Raw genomic sequence first — 26,268 nt, 5'->3', positions numbered from 1 at the left:
CATTGCTTTGGGGGGAGAGGGGTAGATACTAGGTGTAATCGCCGTGTCTCAATTTTTGCACATGATTATAGTCGAATGTACCTAAAAAAGTCGTTGTACGTTAAAAAACATATAATTATTTAAGTACCATCATAGAAACACATGTCCACATGTATACGCATTCTGTTCTTGTGGTATTCCTTCGCCGTCTGACAAGTTTGAGATTTAACCTCTTTTCCAATTTTGGCGTTCAAACATCTGGTCTGCCATGCTTTGACGTCATCTTTAAGTTCAGTCAATTGTTTGTGACAAATGGGGATATCCTCGTTTCCATTGATCAGATTTCCACCAAAATATATCAAAATCATCATTTCGAATACGGCAATCATTTTGGAAATAAGAAAATTCCTGGTAAACAATGATAAATTGTTGCAATTTGCATAATGACTTTGTGCTCGTAGTACCGATTTTGGGAACAAAATTTAATTTCGGGATCAAAATTTAATTTTGGGGATAAATTCAAATGTTATAAATTGTTCCTTATAAAGTTTTTTTTTTAAAATCGAAATTGAAGATTTTCAATCAGCTGGTTTCGTCGTCATTCAAATGAAGCAGATAATTTCCTAAGCTATAGCCAGACCTAATCTTATATTATCCCCGAGTCGGTGCGAGGGTACTAATTCCGTCCGGAGATTTTAAATTACGCTCGGGAATGCAAAGTTATGCGCATGCGTGAGCTCAAGACGAGTTACTGAAACTGGTAACTAGCAAACGTTTACAAACGTGCGATTGGCTAAATAAGAATTTAGGTCACGTCAGCATAACTGATATTTTGAATTGTATTTTTCGTTTGTATAGTCTTAAAAATATACGAAAAAGTGAATCGTAAAATTGTAAAATTTGGTAAAGTATACATTTTTTAAGGTGAATCTGTTTGAAAAGTGATTGAAATTTCGTTAAAAATTGTAGGATTTAAAACTCTTCGTAGCACAATTATGATTATAGCCGAATTTGATACCTTTACTTTACGACTTTGATCATTCAGCAGAAACGAATGTTACAGAATTTCACTGTAAAATATATGTTTATTGCCTCAGGCGAGGGGACTTTGCATGCATGTATAATTTCAGTATGGAAAAATTGCTTTCGAGCATTCTTATTTGCTCCCTCGCCAGTAACTATATGAGGCATATAGTCACTGGTCAGACGGCTCTCAGCAGAAATTAGTGCTTACCTGTTAACATAATATTGCTGAAAATTCTTCGGAGTTTCTCTTCAATAGGCTATCTTTAAAACCTGGAACGGGGAATCAAGGAACGGGGAACGAGAAAATTTTAAAAGCCGGAATAAGAATCTCCGAAATGAGAAACATGTAAACAATTTGAATCCCTTTACACCCAGCAAATTAATGTGACAGTTCAACAACCCTAAGCTAAATGACAATTGAAATGTCATATATACAACAAAGTGAAGTATTGTCAACCTGTTCGGAAAACAAATAGCTAGTGACAAACTAAGTGCTGCTTTTTTAACCAAAGGCTATGGTGTGTGCTGAATAAACAAGATATTAAATTAATATTGTTATAGGTAGGCCTTTGATTTCTTTCTTCTAAGGAAAGGTTATGGTAATAATTTCATTTGTTCAAAAGATGCATGCTGAAATCTAGTTAAACTTCCACTTTCTGGTCTAATTGTGGTGTGATTAAAATCAGATTGGGCTGTCTATGTGCGTCCGACTGGCTCTAGTGGAAAAAAATGTATCAAATCTGGTTACACTGGGAGCACCCCGGGTTACACCCAGGAGGAGACCTGTTACTACTATTAAGCATTGAAATGGTAGGGCAGGGAAAGGGCAAGGGTTTCAGTGTTTTTCAGTTTATTAGAGCTAGAACTGAGTGCTAGCTTTTCTAAACTACTTTCAATGTTAATAGTAATATTTTTTTTGATAAAACTTACTTTTAACAGCTTTAACCACAGCAGATATGATGCACCTGACTACACAAAAGATAGTAAGTTCACTTTGTAACGTTTTTCACGGATGTACATGGACATGTATTCATTTCATAATTCCATCGTATTGAATGACTTCTGCCATTTAATAGTCTATATTCCAATGCAGGTGTAGAACCATCATGACAATATGATAATTGACTGTTTTTTATCCATAAAAGTCGATATCGAATGACACAACTTGCTTAATATATAAAACGGGATATTATTTCATCAGTAAAATATCACTCTTTCTGTTTACATGTTTCGCATTACGGGTTTTATAGATTCCGGAGATTCTCATTCCGGGTTTTAAATATTCCGGAGATTCTCATTCCGGGTTTCTCATTTCGTAATACCCATAAGATTACATAAGATACACGACCATGCACTTTCTTAGTAAATATATATTAAATGAAAATAAAAAAATTTCGCTAGCTACCTCTTATCTGGTTCAGACATATTTCTTTTCAAAGAATAGAATTAATGCTTCTTTATACATTAAGCAATATTATGTGAGGTGGATACACACATCATGGTGGTGTTTTTCTGCGTTCACTTTATGCAGCGTGCGGTTACTTTTCATCAGGCCTATGCTGTACTTAAACATGCTTCTAAGCTTTCTTGTGCACTTGGCATGATGTCGTTGTTGGGAATATATACGTAGAAAGTTATTGACTTACTCACGAAGTTACAGTGCACGAAACTGCACTTTCTGAATTTTAATATAATAAATAATTTATCTCCTGTTTGCCTTTGAAGTAAGTCAATATTTCAAACTTTCGTGTTCACTTTACGCGTTAGGCCTACAATATGTACTTATAGACCTGCTCATAGCTTACTTAGGGAATATACGTAGTAAGGTATTGACGGTTGTCACATGAAACAAATAATGCTGCTGCGCATTGAGTGTGGTAAATGAATCTTTCATTATAAAAACGAACGATTTATCGTGTTTAGAAATGATGGAATCATCGGAATGCCACTGAGAACCAATTTGGCATTTTGTCACATTAGTAATATCATATAGTTCGTACAGCAAATGTATTCACACATGTCTTGTAAACAGCACATGTCAGAGCATATATAGCGATTGGTAACGCTATAATAGCGCTAACTTAGTCGACGAGTTATCCACTTTACATTATTATACATACAACCTAAAATATTGTAGAGTGCAATTTTTTAACTTATATTTCAAAATTTACAAAATCGCTTTCTTCTATTATTGGCATAAAACGCACTTTTTTGCTTGAGAGGATAAATATACAGTCTTGACGATAATTTCGTTCAAAATTGCATGAATCATGGCCAAGTGATTGGAAGCGGAATTTGCCAATTTTTAAAACGAATAAATTTAAATGTTATACATTATTTTCATTATTGTTCACAATTATTTCTTCCCAACAATCTAAAAATCATATATTATTGAGGAAGAGAAATTTTCTTAACCTTTAGCTGGCTCGGATATCTCTCGAAAGTGTAAATTATCGTGCACTCATATTTTTTGGCTTTACCGAATTTTAATAAACTTGTTGAAATTTTCCACTATTTTTTAACCAAATAAACCAATAATCTGGATTAAACATGCAGATATTCTCCTACCTTTTCTCCTATATTCTTTGAAAGTATAATATTATGTACGGTAGATATCTACACATGATCTAGTTTTTTTTGTGTTAAGTTCATGCAATTAATGCGTGCAATTGTTTGTGATTAAGCCAATATACTACTTTACTTAAACCTGCTCTTAAAGCCTAATGCATACTGCACTAGCACTTTGCACGATGTCGTATTTAGCACTGTGTAGAAAGTAGTAGTAATGATGTCTCCACATGAAATATTCGCGCTAATTCTGCTAATTGGGGGTAAATACTTCTACTAGACATACATGCATCCAAAATTCCCTAGCTTGAAGCAATTAACACATATTTCAAAACGTAAAATTTTTGTGAATTTTTTGTGAAATACTCATTTCTGCTGAATAATCGAAGTCGTATAAGTAAAATCCTATATGAAGTACAATTATAATGTTGACTCTCGAGCTATCAAATTCAACTATAATCAAAATTGTGCCGCGAATAGTTTTAAATACTACAATTTTTAGCAAAAATAAATTCATAAGTCAATACTAACATGTAACACACAATCTACCCATGCACCTGTTCAAAAACATACAAAAAAGCTTCAAAATTATAAATTTTTACCATTTATTTGAATAAAAGTTTTTCTATCCGAAGGCATCTTTAACATCTTAATCTATTTGACAAGTCAACTTTTCATATTTTTTCAGTGTGAAAATAACTACAAAACACGTATTATCAGAATTGTAACTTGAAATTATTTCCGTGTCCTCAAACTTTTCCAAAATGTAAACGGTGAAAATAAACATATATATTTTCCCTACCTCTTATCTGGCTCGGATATGTCTCTTTTAAAAGTATAAAATTAATACAGCATTATGTGAGGTGGATATACACATCAGGTGCTTCTGTGTTCACTTTATGCGGGCAGTTTCTTGTCATTAAGCCAATACTGTACTTATATGCATGCTCTTAGCTTACTTGTGCACTTGGCATTATGTCGTTGTAAAAAATTCGTTTACGTATATGACAGTTGTTGCACGAAATATTGCTACTGATGTGTGTTATAGAAAACATTATCATTACAAACACGAACGATTTATTGTGTTAAAAATGATTGAACCATATATATGACACAGAGAACCTATTTTGCCATTTTACCACATTAATAATTTCATGTTTCAAATAGCAAATGTATTCAAACATGTCTAGTAAACAGTACATCCAAGAGCATAGCAATTCGGAACATAAATTTTTACATTCAAGAATAAAATAGAGGCGCTAATTTAGTCAAGAATTGTCAAATTTGCATACAGTGTGCAATATTGTAGAATGCAGTATTATAATTTAAAAAACAAAAAATACATAATTGCTTTCTTTTATTATATACAGAGAACGCAATTTCTTGCTTTAGAGGAAACAAATAATATTCAGTCTTCTGGCGATATATTCATTAAAAATTGCATGAATCATGGCTCAGCCATGCTCAGTGATTGTAAAAAGGAGAATTCACTAATTTTTAAAACGACGAATGTTATAAATGAATTATTTTCCTGTTGCCCACCTTAAATCTTTAAATCTTAGGATCTTCTCCTAAGATCCTTAAAATCTCACATTAAAAAACCGAAATTTCCTTTACCTTTCAGCTGGCTCGGATATCTCTGTGAAGTGTAAAATTATTGCTTTTTACGTAAGCAATATTATGTGTGGCAGATATATATACATATATATATTTCTATTTTTAACTTATATAAGACTTATTTATTTAATTCACTCTATGCGTCAGGAACTTGTCGTTATAGGCCTGTACTTTACTTAAACATGCTCTTAGCTTACTTACGCACTTGGCATGATGTCGCGTAATAGGAAATATGGTCGGGCGATGCGCCATGTGTGCTACCAAATCATTCATGACAACACGTAAAAAATTTATCCATACGAATTGTTTTAGAAAATAAAATGTTATTTTTCGTGATGGCATTGGCATGATGTCGTAGCGGTAGATATTAGCGGGCGTTACCATTCACCAAATATTGCTACATGTGCACGTGTGCTACAGAAGTTATTCATCGCAAACACGACCGATCTGTCCATTCGAATTTTTAAAAAATATATAATGTGATTTTTAGTGAGGGGAATTTTTTGGCTTTACTGAATTTTATTAAACTTGTTAAAATTTTCCACTGTTTTTTAATCTGAAAACCTAATAGCCTTGGATTAAAAATGCAGAAATTCTCCTACCTTTTCTCCTATATTTCCTTTGAAAGTAGAATATTATGTACGGTAGATATCTACACATGATCTAGCTATTTTTGTATTACGTTCATGCAATTTATGCGTGCAATTACTCAAGATTAAGCCAATATACTACTTTAATTAAACCTGCTCTTAAAGCCTAATGCATACTGCAGCACTTTGCACGATGTCGTATTTTGCACTGTGGAGAAAGTGGTAGTAATGATGTCACCACATGAAATATTCGCGCTAATTCTGCTAATTGGGGGTAAATGCATGCAAAATTCCCTAGCTTGAAGCAATTAACACATATTTCAAAATGTAGAATTTTTGTGAATTTTTCTGTGAAATACTCTTTTCTGCTGAATGATCGACGTCGTATATGTAAAATCCTATATCAAGTACAATTATAATGTCGACTCTCGAGCTATGAAATTCAACTATAATTAAAATTGTGCTGCGAATAGTTTAAATACTACAATTTTAGCAAAAATAAATCCACATGTCAATACGTGCATATTTTAAAATACAAAATCTACTCGTGTACCTGTTCAAAACAATCTAAAAAGCTTAAAAATTGTAAATTTTTACCGGCATTAGTTTGAATAAAAGTTTTTCTATGAAGGCATCTTTAACATCTTAGTCTATTTTACAAGTCAACTTTTCCTATATTTTTAAAATCATCCAAATGAAAAATATTATTTCAAAAAAGTTTTAAAATTCAAAATATTAGTTATGAACAAAATACGTATTATCAGAATTGTAAGTTGAGATTATTTCCGTGTCCTCAAATTTTTCCAAAATGTAAACAGCGAAAATAAATATATACATTTCCCCTACCTCTTATCTGGCTCGGATATATTTCCTTTAAAAGTATAAAATTAATACTGCATTATGTGAGGTGAATATATACACATCAGGTGCTTCTGTGTTCACTTTATGCGTGCAGTTTCTTGTCATTAAACCAATACTGTACTTATATAAATGCTCTTAGTTTACTTGTGCACTTGGCATGATGTCGTTGTAAGAAATTCGTTTTACGTATATAACACAGTTGTTACCTTGCACGAAATATTGCTACTGGTGTGTGGTACAGAAATCATTAATTACAAACACGAACGATATATCGTGTTTAGAAATGATTGAACCATATAAATGACACAGAGAACCTATTTTGCCATTTTCCACATTAGTCATTTCATATGTCTCAAATAGCAAATGTATTGTAAACACGTCTAGTAAACAGTACATCCAAGAGCATAGCAATTCGGAACATAAATTTTTACATTCAAGAATAAAATAGAGGTGCTAATTTAGTCAAAAAATTGCTAACTTTATATACAGTGTGCAATATTGTAGAATGCAGTATTATAATCTAAATAACAAAAACTACATAATTGCTTTCTTCTATTATGTGTTATTCTTCTTCTATTATATAATTTTTTGCTTGAGAGGAAATAAATAATATTCAGTCTTATGGCGATATATTCATTAAAAATTGCATGAATCATGACTCAGCTATGCTCAGTGATTGTTATAAGGGGAATCCACCAATTTTTAAGACGAAGAATGTTATAAATTATTTCTTTTCCTGTTGCCCACCTTTTGTTCCAAAGATCCTTAAAATCTTACATTAAAAAACCGAAATTTCCTTTACCTTTCAGCTGGCTCGGATATCTCTGGGAAGTGTAATATTATTGCTTTATTTGATGCACTCTACGCGTCAGGAACTTGTCGTTATAGGCCTGTATTTTACTTAAACATGCTCGTAGCTTACTTATGCACTTGGCATGATGTCGCGTGGTAGGAAATATCGTCGGGCGATGCACCATGTGTGCTACAGAAATTATTCATTACGAACACGTAAAAATTAAATCTGTCCATGCGAATTGTTTTACAAAATAAAATGTGATTTTTCGTGATGAATGTTTTTTAGCTTGACAGATTTTATTAAACTTGTTTAATTTTCCACTGTTTTGTGACCTAATAACCTAATAAGCTTGCCGAAATTTTCCTGACTTATCTCGGATATCCGTTGAAAGTCTAACATTATTTGCGGTAGATAATCTATATACACAATATCTGGCTATTTATGTGTTCGTGCAAATTATGCGTGCAATTAGTTGTGATTAAGTCAATAGACTACTTTACTTAATCCAGCTCTTAATTCTTAATGCATTCTGTCATGTCGTATTTATCACTGCGTAGGAAGTATTGCAGTAATGATCCACCTGATTAAATATTCGCAATTAATTCTACTATTAGGCTGTCAATAGGTCGGCATAGAATTGCCTGCAATAGCCTTGCAGCATTGACGACATAATCTTACATTTGATCCAGTAATTGAACTGCTTGCTCGCCCGCCATTTTTGTTACGTTTTTGCAATAATTCAAGGATTCTGGATTTTATTCTTAAGGTGGATTTCCTTTCGGTCGAGAACGCTAGCCGGTGGATATTTTATGATCTCTTTCTTTTATACTAGTGTGTGAGAAAGGAAAGATCTCTTTATATCTACCTGTAAAATGAAGTGGAGTTTAGTGGACGTGGAAAACAGATCACGAAGTTTCATTGTCTCCTTAATTTTCTGAGCTAATGAAAATTTCGTTTCAAATTGGATTATCCGCTTTGTGATGTGTTATGTGAAAATGGTATTGAAATATTGACTGTTACCCCACTGCCTGTTTGACATTGTCTTTCAAAAAATAATTTTTATTTTGTTTTATTTTATATTATTTATAAAAAATATATAGCAAGCAAGGAATGAGATATAAATCACACAAGAACTTAACGGTTTCAACTTTTCTGAGCCACTGAACTATTCGCATACGAAAGAGCTTTATTGGAAAGCAGCCTTTCTGAAACATGAACCGCGTTTTTGCATCAAAGAACAAGATATGCCAACTTACATGTCGAATTGAATTAATTTTAAATCTTAATTTCAGGTGACAATAACCATCAGTTATCGTTCCAATGTTTACATATAGTTGACATATAGTTGGTTCACCAATGAAATCGAATAATACAGAAGCTGTTCATTGATGCTCGAATAAAGCTACGAACATTAGGCGCATAAGTCATGAGTTAAACAAGATGACTTAGCAGTATGAGTATAATATAAGAGAAAACATACTCCGAAAATAAACATCTTGTAAACTCAAGATATGAGTTGTTAAAAACAAGACACAATATTCAAGGTGATATTTCGAATCTATTTCAAAGTCATTGTCAAACCTAACTATTTACAAGCAAGCTACGATCTTTATACAAATTTGTCAGGAAGTAACGATGACGTAAATCAGCGAGTTAATAACAGAAATACGAGAACATGGCATCACGAGATATTTGCATGCATATAGTGATACAGTCTAAAAAAAAACTATAAGTTCCTTTGAGGCCTTTAAGCCGCTATTGAGTTCTGGCTTTTTAAACTTTATATGCAGTGCCTCGAGGAACAACAACAGATAAGAGTTTGTGTGGTTGAGAGACTGGAGTATTTTTGTATTGCTGGGAATATTATTAGCTGGCCATATGGGCAGCTTGGGGCGAATATTTGTCTCGTATTGTTGATCAATTTAACCACTTGAATAATCATCTGCTATGGAAATTATTAAGAATCGTTATGTGATAATGAAATTACTAATGAAAATACAAACGTTTGACAAAACCAATATGATTAAGGGAAGAATGGAAGTTGTTTTAGAACAATTTCAAGCATAATTTTCAATTCCGCGTATGGCATTTACCACTTGCTCAAGCTTTGATCGTACATGATTCATACGACTTTGGGTTTTGGTCGAGGAGACGAGCGTCGAGGGTGAGGGAGAGGGTACGATCGAGGATGAAGTTGAGAGTCAATTTTTATCGCATTTTTTCGGCGAAGTGCACGTTTAGGATGAAGTCGAGGGTCGCTGTTTTATATTAGGCGAAGTCGGAATTAGCTTACTAACTGTCCACATCATCCCAACAAATAGTTTAAAAAATTCTTTCTAACACCGTGAGGGGAAAAGTCCTAATATGCATCTAGCATTTAATAATATTTAAATCGAAAGTATTTTCAGCCCTATATCACGCTATATAAACACGGTCATTTGGAGTATAGTCATGAAAACAACAAAAGACAGATTTTATTTTACAACTTTTAATGCGTGAAAATTCAATAGCAAATGCCAGTTATGGTATGCTACTGAACAAATAATTCATTGACATTGTGTTATAATAACACGTTTAAAGATGCTAATGATACGTGCTAATGATAATAATAAAAGCTAATGATACGTGCTCAAATTGTTTGCCATGGTTACTTTATACACAAATTAGTTCCCATAGACATTAACCCAATGTTACTTTTAGTTATTCAATAATGTAAAATAGGATCAGTCTATTAATGAACATGATGATAAACTTTTATTGAACCCACAAACTGCATGCAAAATAGAAACGAATTACGTCATGGAACAACCAAATTCTTTTCATACCGCGCGAGAAATCGTCAAAAAACGTTAGACTAGTGATAGGGCATTAAAGTTGGGTTACAGTCGGTAATGTAAACAAAGCTTTGTTTACATTTTTAATCTATATTATTATCTCCTAAAAAATCGAGAAATTTCTTTTAGTTCGCTGTACCTTTAATGAATATGGGAGAGAGTATATGTTCCGAGAAATACGAAACATGCGAAATTTGAACAATTTTGAGACAAGTAGACAACCATTGTAATAAGCAGAACCGATGCGCAGAAGAGACTGTAAAGCCCTTTAAATTAAGGGTACAAAGACTCTGGCGAGTGAAAACAACGCAGGAATTATCCCAAAATATCCACGTTAGCTTTTAGTTCCTTAAAAATCTCTAGGAGCCCCATGCATTTTACAATTTTGCCCCAAAAGAAGTTCCCCTTTTAAAATATAGCGTAAGTTGAAATTTGAATCGCCGACGTCGGCGGCATAATAATACTAGTGCTACATATAATAGTATACTAAAAAATGTTTATGAGTGCAATGATAAGAATATTTAGGTGAAAGATGGAATAATTCAAAAAGGCAAAGGTGAGATTTTCTCCATTGCACAAAATTAATTAAAACATTCATTTTTTGTTTTATTCAATACGTGTTCAAAAACAAGCAATTAAAATAGGTGTTATATAATACATAATTTCAGATTATAATTGGTGTTAAACGTACATTTCACTGTTTTGTATTTTATATTACTATGCAACAAAATAATGAAACAGTTCTTACAAGTGTATCATTTAGGATTTAGGATTTCAATACTACCAATCGTGCTTTAGAAAGTTTGTTGATCCGAGCTTTTGCGACGCTTTTTTACTCTACCGTAATTATTATAAACGACAACCTATCAATGAATATAAAATTGCGTTCTTTAATTTACAAGACGTGCAACAGAAACACGTCTTTATAACCTATAAACTTAGCATGGTCTATGTAGAGAATGCTAATGAAACTACATAATATTATTTTCTAAAAAACTCCTGCAAATAGTATACACCACTGAAATATGACATTGTGATTGACTTAGTCTGCTAGCTTGTAATTTTCACGATTTCGACCTTATAACCTTTAGCAGCATCCTTGAAAGCTATGGTTTTGACTTACGAGTTACTTACGGGCTGTTCACACTTATAGTTCGCTATAAGATATTGTCGATATTGGAGCTCATTTTTGCGGGCGGTCACATCAGAGACAACATTTTGAAACGGGCTGAATTAGATTAATCTCAGATCAATTTGAACCACTAGTGTGAACAGTCCCTGAGAAAAGACATAGAAAAAATTACAGACCGCCCCACAAAATATCTTATAAATATGCTCCCCTAAGAAATCATGATAAACATTCTCTGGAGACGTGGTTCTACTGTATGTTTTGAAAACATTGTGTCTGTTGGTGAAAGACTTGCTCTTGTCAGCTCCCCAGCCCCTCTGCCCAAAGAAAAATGCCATATGCATGAAATGAAACCAGGTGCACATATCAAAACGTCCGGTCGCCCAATGGATCAGTCGGTAAATCACCAATAAATTCCACTAGTATTTCGCCGGTCACATTATTCACGCTACAAACGTTTAAATTGCGCTTAAGTTTTGATTCCAAGGCCAGGTCATTGGCTGTTTTTTGCGCGTCGCTGTTCTTTGTCCAAATCACATCGAAAAGAAACGGTATTGATGTAGCAACCATTGTGGTGAGGATCTTAGCATTACTCGACACGCCAGAGCTTTGAGATAGCGCCAGGAAAAGAAACAGCAAATAAGCGAATAATACAACCAAGAATACCTTAGCGAAAAAAGGTACCAAAATTTCGTCGTATGGAAGAAGCGTCTCTCGGACAACATCGTATAGCGGCTTGGGAATCACAGGCTCGCCATTTTTATTCAACTTAATCACGAAACTGTGGGTAACGTCCGACGACGTAACTGACCGAAAACTGTCGCAGCTCTCATAGTCGCTGGAATGTATTTCAGGGCGGGTACATTCACAACCATGCAGAATAGAATTTTTCTTGCTAAATTTGTAAATATTTGTATTTAATTCAAGATATTTCGCTTCAACAGAAGACCTCCAATTGCTCCAGGAATAAACTAAGACGAGGGAGAGGGGAACAAAATATGTACTGTAATGTCCTGCGTTTAGATATAAACCAGCGATGAAGTAGAACAAGAGAACTAAACATTTCATAAAAGAACCGAGTATTAGCAGGAGGGTCAAAACTGAACCGAAAAATTGTGCGTAAAATTGTACGATATTAAATTTTGATTCGTTTCTGTCTTTCTTTTTGTCGCGACGCTTCGAAAAAGATGGATTGCCAGAAATTTGATGTCGATAATTGTTGTGCAACCTTAGCGCTTGGGATGAGGTTGTGGCCTTATGTTGTGAAGATGGTGAATTATACTGCTTAAACAAAATTTCAAGGGGGAAAAAACCTGCAGCAAAGTACAATACAAACGGTAAAACAAAAATCAGATATAGGATTAGTAAAATCACAATTGATAAACAATATTTGAACACATCGAAACGACTGACATCCTGTTTTCATCGCTTCTTGTTTCGTCTAGATCTTGGGATTCAACTTCACGCGATAATAATCTAGTGTGCTCGGTGACTTGAGCATTGGTCGCCGATTGTTCATCCGTTGAAGTACAATCAAGGCTTAGCTTGAAGTGTCGACGGAGAAATGGATTCCTCCTCGCTTCTTTCCGCCAAAATTTTACATTGAAAGGTAAAGCAATGATCCTTTTAAAACCTTCCCTTACAAGGAAACTCGTCTTGGGATTACGGTGATCAAATTGAATCCTAGCGTCTTGTTTATTGATGTTGTATATATCAAAAAACAGAAGAAATAACACCCAAGACGAACAGATTACCAGCACCAAGAAAAGCAAGAAGTAAGTAATTGCATTTAAAGGGTAATTTGGATCCCATTTAGGGAACAGTGTTAGAAGAGTTAACACCGAGATTAATAGTTTTCGAATTCTTCCAAGAGACTTCACTGGGCCATGGCCATCAATAAATATTGTTGAAAAATCGATGAAAGTGACATTGGGCTGTCAGAAATTTTGTATGTCGTGCGTTCCTTGGGGAAGGAGCTTATATACATGATCATTTGAGGAAAAACAATCAAAATGAAAGCAATGAGGGCCACAACAAAAACACCGGTAAGATAATCCAACACAGTTATTGATGAAAAGTCCGAACAGATGATTACGCGACCTAGTAACCTGCAACAAGTATAGTACGCCGTTTTCTTGTTCCAGAGGCACAATTTGTAATCAAAATGATCGTCATTGACGCGGTCATGGGGATACAGTTGGTGGAGTAGAAAGCTGAAAACAAAGTCAGAGGCATTCTTTCCTGGAAGTAATACGCATCCTTCGGTCATTTCAGCGACAACTATATCCAGGGTTACGAGACCAGCATTTAATGTACTTGTATAGGAGGATAAAAGCATCGATGGAACATTTTCGGCTGCTGCGATTAACGAAATTAGCGTACGACCAATTTCGTTTGCCCAAGTTAACCGTGGTAGCACATAAGTTAACTTCGTCTTATTATTAAACGATTCGATCCAAACATTCAATCTTATCGCACTCTTACCGCGATGAGCCAATTGCAGGACTTCCTTTAGGGATGCCGCTACGTAGTTTCGATAATCGATATGCAGACGGCAGTTTGTCGATGAATTGTTTGCTGGATTTCCAATTACTATAGATTCAACTTTATCGATTCGGGAAAATACTGGATCCGGAAAACTCCGGTTGTCTGGAATGGCTTTGGACAACCCACTGCAGGCAATCACCATCAGCACGAATATTTTGGCAGTCATTTTTAACTCCCCAATATCATTCTAAAATAGCATCGTTAATTAGTGACGTTGTAAGTTGGAACGTGTATAAATATTTAGTGAAAAGACTTTCTGGTAACTATATCTTACTTCTTACTTTCTGGTAACTATATGGTTGTTAATACTGTATATATGAATTAATTAGCTGTAAAGATACCATCGCGGGTAATCCAGGGCAATACCTAGGCTCCAATAGGTGGGAGGGGGGATAAAATTATCCAAACGTTATTTAGTTTTTTAAACATAATTTACCTTGAAAATTGTAGGAAAAAACAAATGAAAGTGCCGAACATCACTGCATTACGCATTGCATCAAACGACGTTCGGTCAGTGCATGAACTACGACCGAACTCGGTTTGCCTCGCTCACTCCCCTCCCCCCCCCCGTTTTATTTGCACTATTTCTCGCCAATATGAGCTAAATATGGCTGACGCACCTTGTCGCCAGGCCTCCAGCAAACGCTCCCACTTTTATAAAGGACAAAGTAGACTGAGAAAATAAACCAGGCCCTCAAATAACTAAAAGTAACTTGAATTATCAGTGGTTCAATCTCGGAGTTTGCAAATATCAAAAGATAAAAGAAATGGTAAAAGATTTGTACAAAATAGTACCGGCGCGTACAACCCAGACGTACCGAACTGGACACTAACCACTTGGTCACTCGACTACGTGTACGCAGCTGGAAAACTCGCTAATTTAACGTGGAATATATACAGTGGCCATTTATAGAAAAAGCATACGCGTGGAAGCAGTGATAACGAGGTGCTCTTACATATCTGGAAAAGCCTTGACCTTCTATACAAGAGTTAGGAAATACGCTAATGGAATTATTATCTTGATATTAACGTTTTCAAACCCTTACTGATAACTGTGTGGCAGCAATTCCGGAATCATCTTTGCCATGTCCGTGAAAATACGTAGCCACAAAGCTGAATTCAGTAGACAAAGCATCTCGAAGAGGGAGTGCAAAGGGTTGTGCAACTGCTACGGTTTTAGAACACTTATTGTTTTAATGTGAATAGTTTGTTTAGTACTTTATGTTATTTAGTTAAATGGATGAACATGCCGAAAGGCTTCATGGGAAACACATGCATTTTGATTTAAAGCATGCAACTGAGTTTTCCAAGGTTTATGTCAAAATATATTGTCGCTTTAATCCTACGAAATTTCCATGCCTTATCTGGACATTCAGTATAGAGCACGTAAAACGGTTTGAGTTTCTTTTCACCTGCCTGGAAAGTTGCGCGGTTCATGTTAAAGTAGCTTATTCGTTGGATACAGCATCTTCATCAATGCCTTGAGGTGGCTTTACTCCTTTAGTCTGGAAACTATCATGCAGTTATTTTATGTTTAAGTATAGGACTTAAGGCTGTTAAAGCGCTTTTAGGGGCTGATTGTTAGTTCGAAATAAGCAAGCATTGTTTCGAGACGTTATGTGACTTGTACAAAGGCCCAAAAGATCAAAAGATTTATTATTTTACGTTCGTTGTTGAGTTCGATATTCGCGTGCATCGGCATCTCCTCTCTTTTATTATATGGATGGGGGTATTTTACTGAGAACTAAAACACTCGTAGAACTCATACGTCACTACATCCGGGACCAGATGTGCGTATTTTCCGTATGTCACGTTTTGGGGTGACATAACGAGTTTCGAAAATTTTCCCGCTATTTTCTTTGTTGTTGTGAAAATACAAATGGCCTTTTGTTCGTATATAAAACGAAATTAACGTTAGAAATACAAACAAAAACACATAAGACATCCTTAGATAAGGAAAAATTTGTCTACTTCAATGTTTAGGTTATAATTTAAAAAATATTTGCTTTTATAATGGTCTTCCGCGGCTAATTTTCTTGTCGCCTTTGTGTGTATTTTTTTCACTCATAATTTCTCGTTCGCTGCGCTCACTCGTGAGATATTGTTCTTGCCACTCGAACATAAAATCCATATCTTCTCGCAACCGTGCAATATCCTCTATGTATTTGGCAGTCGAGAGTTGCATAAATAATGTTTGGTAATATCAAATTTCGTTCGGCAATTTTGAATGGATTACTTGCATAATACATTAAGACCAACTTATGATCTAGGTTACAAGAAAGAAATAAATCCCAGAGGCAGAGCTACAAAGAGCCTTCAGAAATTAGCATAGTTGCCAAGTTTGGCTGCAAAATCTCAAGTAAACGTAGGAAAAAATATATACATATAGTCATGCGAAGTATAGCAATTACGGGCGGAAGTGTCTAATTGATAGTTACACTATTCCGGCCATAGCACAAAAGTAAACAAAATTTGACAACTTCGCTTGGCTATATCTTGGCTATATCTAAATTACAATAATTCGCAGCCAAACTTGGCAATTTTACTATATTTTGTATGCAATTTTCGGAAATTCTTGTTTTGTCGCCCAAATCAAAAGTTTGTCGAATATTGTTCGTGCATCACAAATGTTATCGTATAAAAGGCAATAATATTAAGGATTCGAATGCTCTTACTTCACAAATAACGCTTTCCAAGAACTATTTCTAGTTATGGCTAAATCAATATCAGAGTAATTTAAAATTAGAGTAATTGACCTTAGAATTTAGATACATACCGACTCTACAGCACCAAAAAATAAATCAAGTATTCACACTCTATACCAACTTGGGCACGATACAACAACGTCTGAACAAATCGTGATTGTCGCGTGATGTCTCGGATTACAACTACCACTTGTAGAACAACTCGTGACATCCGTCTTATAAAGGTGGCTTCCTAGGGTTTTTACCCCGGGGGTAACGTTACTCGTATACGTTGCCTGACCTTTCGCGCGAGACTGCGAATTTCGGTAATTTCTCTCGGTGAATTTTCTATAAATTTCGTATATTAAACGAGATTGCTTTCATTAGTGAGAAATGCAAAATTAGAAAAAAAATCAATCCAGGGAATATTTTTAATATCAATTTCAAACCAATTTCTTCATTACAGAAAAACCGTCTGTAAGTTTGTGAGCAAAACCTTTCATTCACCAAATCAAACCCAAATAAGATATAATACATAAACCAACATCCCACCAATATATGTGGTGTAACTATAGTAGAGGGCATTAGGGTCATTCACGCAAGTAAAGAGAAATCTACTCGCAATAACACGAAACACGTGTACAAACAAAGCCGTGATTCACCCCCAAACTATCGCATGCAGATATAGGCAGGGGCGTGGGAAGCGTCAAGAGTTAGGGGGAACAGCCTCTTGCGGCACTTTTGGTTACTAAAAAGGGCAGCTAAAATATGTATAGGGACGGTTGTGAAAACTGCGAGGACACCACTACTGGCACTAGTGTGGTTTATATTTATGCCCAACAGCTGGGCATTTTGTACGGAGCATGCGCGAACTTGGCATCCACGCATATAGTTGAATATCTTTTGCAGTAAAAGAAAGAATTCGGCACTTTACGAAAAGAAGAATATCATGTACGTGTAACTGCTGGTTTTGTTGTATCTTGTGGTACAAAACATGGCATTGAGAAAGCATCCGAATGATCTAAATTAGCAAACAATATGTTGGTTTGTCACACCCACAATTTTGTTCCGCACTTTCGTGTGGAAATTAAGAATTTCAGTCACAATGTGGTCGTCGTTGGTTTGTTAGCAGTTAAGGAAGCATATATTGCAGGAAGCTTTCAGTCATTTGTCAGCTTTCAGCTGGACATTAACTTAAAAAAGCCACCAGAATCCTCACAGTGGAACTATGGCATGAGAGTATTGAAACCAAAATAGTTTTGTTGATTTTATCAGATGTTGATCTTTCTATATTAATCAATTTATAAAATATATACAACTGTGCTATGCAAACAATCTCGACTCCTCTACATCATTTATTTAATAATTTTTATAAAATAAAGTGAAATATGACAGCTATAGCAACAGTCTCAGGCCAAATTGAGCTCAAACATATATATTTCCACCTCCCTTAGGGAAATGAAAGGTTCTAAAGATTCCCCATTATTGTATTTTAATGCAAGCAATGTTATACTAAATTTTTGCTCAAATAATTTTATTATACTCTAGTTAAATGATCAGAAATAGGAAGTAACATATCCCACAGGCTAATTTATATGTTTGTTTACAGACAAAAATAAGTATTGTGCGCATTTTTCTCAGCATGCCCACTAACATTTTTATGAAGTTTGAACAATATGGATAGTTTTAAGCCATGTTTCAGAGAGAGGCACTGGTAAAAATTTTAAAATATTTTTATATATGTGCCACAGCATCACATAATTTCACAAGGCAAGCATGCCCATATTAAAGTTTGCGGTTGGATTCTTAAAACTTACCAAATCAATAGGACTTTTCATAATTCATAACAATCAATACTTGGACATATTAAAATCACTTTTGCAGCAATTTTTACATCATAACAAACTCATACAGAAGGAAGTTCGTAAGTATGTTACAACATGGCATTTTCAGAGCATAAGTGGTTTGTGAAATTACAACATCTAGAGCATTTTTCCCATGAGTGGCTAATGTTTCAATAAAACAAAACATGATTTAACTTTCATAAAATATACTTTATAACTGAAGGCAAAGGTCAGTTTTCACGAAATCGAAAGAGGAAAAGGTGTTATTTCTATAGAAAAATGCATGTTAAGGTACTTATTATTTCGCGTGAGAAGGGACAAATAGATTAATGAACACACATGTGGAAACAACAATATGTCAGCTTCTGTCAAGAGTAAAATAGGGTTAATTCGTTGTTTGCATACTGCTGTAACCTGGTCCTGAAACTTTGACAATGAGTGAAATACTTCAACTTGTCGCCCATTTGCAAATAAAAATCCTTCGCAAATATTTACGCGAGAATGTCGTTATACCCTTGTATGCAAGCACGGGAACGTAATCTTTGAATACACCCTTTTATTTCCATGAACAAACCAGTAAAAAAGGAGAAAAAGCTCCTCGAAATACATGTTTTTGGCGTTTGAAGAATTAAAATTCTTCTTGAAGAAATGCGCCCGCAATTTTTAGACAGCGACAACAAAATGCCCAGCTGTTTTTATGCCCTATATTTGGGCACGTGTAGGTCATAGGCAGAAAACAAAACGGGCACCTTCGATTTTAAATTAGTATTTTTAAAAGAGTTACATTAGTTTGTGCAAAAAGCATTTTTCATCAAAAAAATTTGAGGGTTTGAGGGTGAGTAAGCTTTTAAAATACAGACCGTACTGTCTACCGTACTCTCAGCTCATACGTGATATGGTCTGCTGCTACTGTTCAAGTCAAACGTTAGCTGCGCGAAGCAAGCGGTTGTTACTTTAGTTTTCTTGATATTTGGATAGTTTTATCTGCCATGAACGCATTGAACGCCACCTCGTACTTTCGCGTGGCTTTGTGTGGTTTCGCGTGGACGCCTCTGAAATTTGGGGCTTACAATCTGATTGGTTGAAAATAGTGTGCTTAATTTCCAAATCGCACTATATTTGAGCATTAATCACATCATTTATAAGCCAATAAGATTGAAGATCTACACCACAATAACTAATCAGATTTAGAATTTCAGTGTGACTATCCAATCAAATTGCTATTTCATTTCCTCGTAACTCATTTTGACAAAAACAACTCGCCCGCACTTCGAATACTCCGCTTATACGTGCATGTCTTAATAATCAACTTTTTAATTATGACTAAAACAGGATAACATTAATAAAATTACTTCTTCATCGTAGGCAAGGCAATAAGACCATTTGGCCAATAAGCAATACATAGATATAACGATGATTAAAATTTCAAATAGAAATGCTTATGATATAGAAATGCTATAATATTCCATTTTAAATTAAAAATATAGAAATAATTATAAGCGGTGACAAGTTCAGGAGAGCCTTAATTGACTGCCCCTGGGGAGAGAGTATATCATTTCATGACGAAAGACGTATGCAACAAAAACGCGTTAAAATTAATTTTTTATTACACGGCTGAGAACATACATGCGCTATCTTACGGGGACATTACCCATAAAGATAATTTCATTGTTGGCGAAGGATCGTAAAACGAAATAACGTGGAAAAACTCGCCCTACGGGGCTAAGACGGGGCTAGTTTTCCACTGATTATTGATTATTCTTATCTCCCACGTGTGATTCTATAACAGTAGAGAAACACGAGAATGTTTCTCAAATAGAGATCAATTTAACAACGACATTCTTTTAATATACAAAAACACAGGGTGCAACAAAATTCGGAATTTCATGCATCAAAACGTATCTATTACAATTATGTTTCTTTGTAATTTTGTTCAATAGAATTTACATATATTTTTTTAAACATTTGATAATGTGCTGAATGGGAAAATGTCTTGAATTTCACAATTATCTTTCGAATCGCACTCCTATATATTTCGACGCCATCTTGAAAAAGATGTAGACAAATTGCAGACAAATACTTTCCGTATTTTATTCGACAGCAGATGGTTTTTTATGTCGGTCATTGTAAACGACTGTTCATATCTCGCTTCCATTGCATCGTATATATGCGTTAGTTGCTGAAATTTGAAACTTCACAGGTGTTCATGAACGTCCAGATAATGAAAAATATGCGAATTGCTGAGTCAAAGAAAACGAATTTTGATGGTGTTTCAGTTGTTCATTTCGCCAGCTACTTCATGGCGAGAAAATGTGGACATAAGTGGGAGGAGTTAAGTGTCTGACTTTCAAGAGTCATACACAAAGTATTCGAAAGATCGGCAAAAAAATTCGAAGATGGAAGCTAAACGATGCGCGCATAGTCCGGACGCACTCGTCGGGAATTATCTCGTTGAGAAAGGCTATGTAATTTTCCTGCTTGGATTATGCGTTATGCCATTGTAGCAAAACGCTATTGCGAATAGCCATACAGTATAGAACATGATCACCTGATATGGCTTGTTTGGCGACGTAGAACAACATATTCGACGGCACATTTCCATTTATGAGCAGTTTAACATTCGCCAAAGAAATAGTTGCGTCAGACATTTAAGAGCTTGTTTCTATATGCTTTAAAAACATTAACCTAACTGCTATAGACGCTAAAATGTACCGCGTTTGTTGTTATGAATATATATATTGCGCGAAATTAATTTCAAAATTTCGCCGGTTTCAATATAATTATGTAATATTCCAGCCATAGACGGCAATGTTTATGAATATATTAATTTTGCCTAGAGACCAAATAAGGCTTGGTCACAAAGCTGGTACTAAAAACAAGCAAAATAGATGCATATTCGAACAAGAAAGGCCGATATTTAGTTTGTTCTGTTCGCCATTCCAGTGCGCTTTTGCTCGGGGGGTCAAATTTCACGGCTGGAATATACCAATTTTGCACTAAAGTTAGTTCAAAATACCGAACTACGTAAAAATCGTACAGATTTGGGAAAATTTACCGATTGAAACACGTTGTACTGGCAAGCTAAGGGAGATGCGACACTTAGTATTCGCCAATCACAATGGTTAGAAAATGGCATTTATTTGGGCCGCTTTTGAGGTATTTACGTACTGGGCTATATATTCTATTTCACCCCTGGTTCACAGTTAAAAGTCGTGATACCGAATGAAATTTCTATATCGTTATATTACAAATTTTCGGTTGATGAAAGTTGTTACCATGATCTAGCAATTTTCGGTCCGACATTTTAAGCTTCCTTTAAAGGTTTACGTTAAACACAATTTTATTCCTAACTCCAATACAATTCTATAATAACGCGTCGCCATTTTGTTTACAAAGAAAATTTAAAGTCTACACTCCACACGATTAACACGCATGCGAGTCCACATTTTCTCGAAGTTTCTCGAAGTTTCTCGAATGTTTTGCGAAGTTTTATGCCACTGAGATAAAACTAATTGCGTGTAAAAAGTTTTTTGTCATGGGCAACTTTGTGGCCACGCCGTTGTTCGTGAAAATGCTCTACACTGACGTTCATAAATTTGCATATGCCTGCATCATTCAATTTAATTTTCAAGAGTAAGCCCAATTAGCCATTCCGAAGTTGCAGTAAAGGACTGGTAATAGTGATATTGACAATGCATCATGGGGCTGTTTTTGGGACGTACCTTTTGTTTACGTCCCAAAAACAGTCCCTTAATGCCATGTCGGCTTCACTAGCACCAGTCCACTACCACAACTTCGGAATGGCTAATATCGTAAAATCAGCTGGTATTTCCAGTCTGTATCGCAGGAGAATATTCATTGTTGTGAGTTCCTGAATACCGTGACTTCAAAGATCTGAGGCAGGCTTCATAGACAGGTATATTATTGCAAAAATAATATTTAGTGCACTAGTTATATCTGTGGGGTGCCTATAGGGAAATTAAAAACCGTACCATGTCCCGGGAATACGTTTTTGCGATGATTCTTAAATTTGTTTGTTCGCCAACAGGCTAAAGCATTTCGTGTTTCCCAAGTTTAAGAACCAGCTGTTTTTATTTTGGCATTTCTCTTCCTAACATCGATTAACAAACGCATGACTAAGACAAAATGCGGATATTCCTTGGCAGGCTTATCTCACTGATAATTCCGCCACAATATGTTCTAGGGTGCCAGTTTAAATAATATATAGCATCCAAGTCGATCGCCTCAAATTCTATCGCCTGTATTATAAAAATTCACTCACACTAAAACTCGTTAAGTTGGAGATGTCAATCCTCTCGTAAAGCCTCCATCGCAGTATTTCCACTCAAATAGGAAACTAATTTTCAGGGTCTGGTTAACGTCTTACGGAGCCTGGCCATTGCATAATTACTTGCGAGTCTTAAAACTTAGAGTAGTAACAGACGTGCAGCTTTACAATGTTAGAAACTATATATATTACATTTAGATTACAATAAATTATTATGTACAAATTTAAAAAAACTGACTATCTCTCGTTTTCCCAAACTCACACGCGTGATTCTACGCAAAACGCGGAAAATGTTTTCTGTTTCTTAAATAGAGGTCTATTTGACAACGACACCTTGTAATATACAAAAACACAGCAAGCAACAAAAATCGAAATTTCATCCATCAAAACATATTCATTGCAGTTCAGTTGCTTTGCTTTCAGTTGTATCGCAGGGGAATATTCATTGTTGCGAGTTCCTCAATATCGTGACTTCAAAGATTTGAGGCAGGCTTTATAGACAGGCATATCATTTCAAAAATAATCTTTAGTGTCACTAGTTGTATCTGTAGGGTGCCCATAGGGAAACTGAAAACCGTACCATGTCCCAGGAATACATTTTTGCGATGATTCGTAAATTTGGTTTATTCGCCAACAGGCTAAAGCATTTCGTGTTTTCCAAGTTTAAGTCCCAGCTATTTTTATTTTGGCTTTTCTCTTCCTAACATCGATTAACAAACGCATGACTAAGACAAAATGCTGATATTCCTCGGTCAGGCTTATCTCACTGATAATCCCCCCACAATATATTCTAGGGTGCCAGTTTAATTATATATATCACCCAAGTCGATCGCCTCAAATTCTATCGCCTGACTTCTAATAAAAACTTTGAAAAAGTTGGAGATGTCAATCTGCTCGTAAAGTTTCCATCGCAGTATTTCCACTCAAATAGGGACATAATTTTCAGGGTCTGGCTAACGTCTTAAGGAGCCTGGCCATTGCGTAATTACTTGAGAGTCTTAAAACTTAGAGTCGCAACAGACGTGCAGCTTTACAACGTTAGAAACTATATATATTACATTTAGATTACAATAATTTATTATGTAACAAAACATATTCATTACAGTTCAGTTTTTTTGTAATTTTGTTCAATAGAATTTAGATAATCATATGCAGCAGTCTCGATGTAAAATATAATGTTTGCGTACACCGGCGTACAAGCCGACCTTGCAAAATTTGAAAGATTTGATAATGTGCTGAATGTGAAAATGTCTTGAATTTCACAATTATGTTTTGAATCTCTCCTATTATTTCGACGCCATCTTGAAAAAGATGTAAAAAATTGCAAACAATTGGTTTCCGTATTTTATTCGACCGCAGATGTTTTTTTATGCCGGTCATTGTAAACGACTGTTTGTATTTCGCTTCCATTGCATCGTATATATGCGTTAGTTACTGAAATTTGAAACTTCACAAGTGTTCATGAAGTTTTTTTTTCAAAGCATCAATGATGACGTCCAGATAATGAAAAATATGCGAATTGCTGAGTCAAAGAGAACGAATTTTGATGGTGTTTCAGTTGTTCATTTCGCCAGCTACTTTTTGCGAAGTTTTATGCTACTGAGATAAAGCTAATTGCGTGTAAAAAGTTTTTTGTCATGGGCAACTTTGTGGGCACGCCGTTGTTCATGAAAATGCTCTACACTGCCGACTGACGTTCATAAATTTGCATATGCCTGCATCATTTAATTTCGAATTTTCAAGAGTGAGGCCATCGTAAAATCAGCTGGCATTTCCAGTCTGTATCGCTGGAGAATATTCATCATGTTGTGAGTTCCTGAAACCTGTTTTCCAAATTTAATGAAATTACAAGAAGTTATATATATATACATATAAGGCAACATCCTCGTCCCCAGGGCCTAGCTCCGTTGCTCTCCACATAGGCCCTGGGATACGCTTTTTGATCTCCGTCGGAATTCCGACGAAGAGGTTTGGTCGCATAAAATAGAATCAGAAAACATGGCGAGCGTTAAGACTGCAAATGCATGTATTGATGAAACCTTGCTTCAAGAAGCTATAAATTTTTCACTAACCAAGATTAAGATCAATTTCTCACTAACACAACATTGAAAAAAGAGGAAAAGACGCTATTCCGCCTATTCGTCATATAATTAATGGAAAAGAAGTAATCGCCGTCCTACCGACGCCTACGGTTTGCCGTATGGTGACTTTAGTCTGGAATTTCCAGACTGGAAATCTCTAATATACCAACTTTTGCCACCTTTACTCGACTTCGTTAAAGCAAAGAGAAGCAATGTTTCTGCCGTATGACCAGAAACAATCGTTATCGTAATTTCCCCATTAAACGCTCTTATGGTCGATCAAATCGAGAAAGAAACAACTGTTGTGGGTGTACCGGCAGTTGTTTTAAGCCATGATGACGACGTGAAAGGTTAGTATTTACACATTTTTAGTCAATATTTTTATATTATTTCAATTATTCAGGCAAAAAGAGCCAGCTCCCAACAGTTCAATATTATTTTAGTTTTATAAATGCTCTGCAAAATTCAAAATTCAAATATAATAGAAAGATATGGCAGTCCTTCATGTACCCCAATACATTAGACCATAGACTATCAAAGTCTGTGATTCTCTTCGATGATTATAGGCTAACAGTATACTATACTTGGCGTGCATACTGCTACAATCGCCAATCAAATCCATTCATGTACATGAATTTTTTTTATTGCATTGTTAAAACAGAGTTTGTATAAGAGAACCTGTCTAACAAAAAAACTGTGTTGGTTATGGTATTGCCTTTGTTGGTTAAATAAAGAAAATGACACTAGTGAATGAGCCAAAGTGATATCAGAGCTGAAACAGGTCAATTGAAACCTGATCAGCCGATAACCAATCTCAATAAAAATCACCAGTAATTGACTTCCACTGATTGATTTTTGATTTTCTATTTCAGGTGTAAGTGTATAACATGGAGAAATAGCTGTTTTACATACTTTTCCTTAACCAGTACACACTATCCATATTATTACCTTAAGTTGTGGCAAAGGATCTTGAAACTCCTATTATTTATTGTAAACTAATTAAGGTCAAATCATCAAACACAAGGTAATGCCCAATGGTTGGTATCACAAGCAAATTCAAATTACAACTGACAAGTCTTACTTGTCTGCAGCAAGGTTGTTCTGACATGGAATTCAATAACTTGTTAACATGTTTCCTGAAGCGAAAATTAAATCTGTTAAACCCATATCTTTCTGAAAAGTTGTGAGATTAGGGTTGAATGATGCATTATTTTGACTTGAATTAATGTACGATAGTTATTAGTATAAATAGTTAAATATTTTAAATTGTCTACAATATAGACCAATTGCGAAACTCAGTGACCGCGCCTTCGCTCAACATGGAAACGAGGCTTATTATGCAAAAAACAATATTTGTATTTTTTGCAGTACAAAGCTATTCGCCGAGTTATATGCCGTCTTTCGCCTTTGTTTTACATATTTTT

General features: G+C 35.1%; 1 protein-coding gene across 1 annotated transcript; it reads right to left on the bottom strand.

Annotated features, from left to right (window-relative positions):
* Nucleotides 1-13,276: 13,276 nt before the first annotated feature.
* LOC114537887 lies at nt 13,277-16,773 on the bottom strand. The gene is made up of 2 exons (XM_028558997.1): nt 16,704-16,773; nt 13,277-14,134 (listed from the first exon to the last, which is right to left on the bottom strand). The coding sequence occupies exons 1-2, from the start codon at nt 16,719-16,721 to the stop codon at nt 13,277-13,279; spliced, it is 876 nt and encodes a 291-aa protein (XP_028414798.1). The 5' UTR covers nt 16,722-16,773.
* Between the last annotated feature and the right edge of the window lie 9,495 nt (nt 16,774-26,268).

This window comes from Dendronephthya gigantea, unplaced genomic scaffold (genome assembly GCF_004324835.1).
Source record: "Dendronephthya gigantea isolate DGI-Jeju-01 unplaced genomic scaffold, DenGig_1.0 000168F, whole genome shotgun sequence".
Taxonomy (NCBI): Eukaryota; Metazoa; Cnidaria; class Anthozoa; order Malacalcyonacea; family Nephtheidae; genus Dendronephthya; species Dendronephthya gigantea.
Note: the sequence above shows the minus strand (reverse complement) of the source record. Positions and strands in the feature narration are given on the sequence as shown.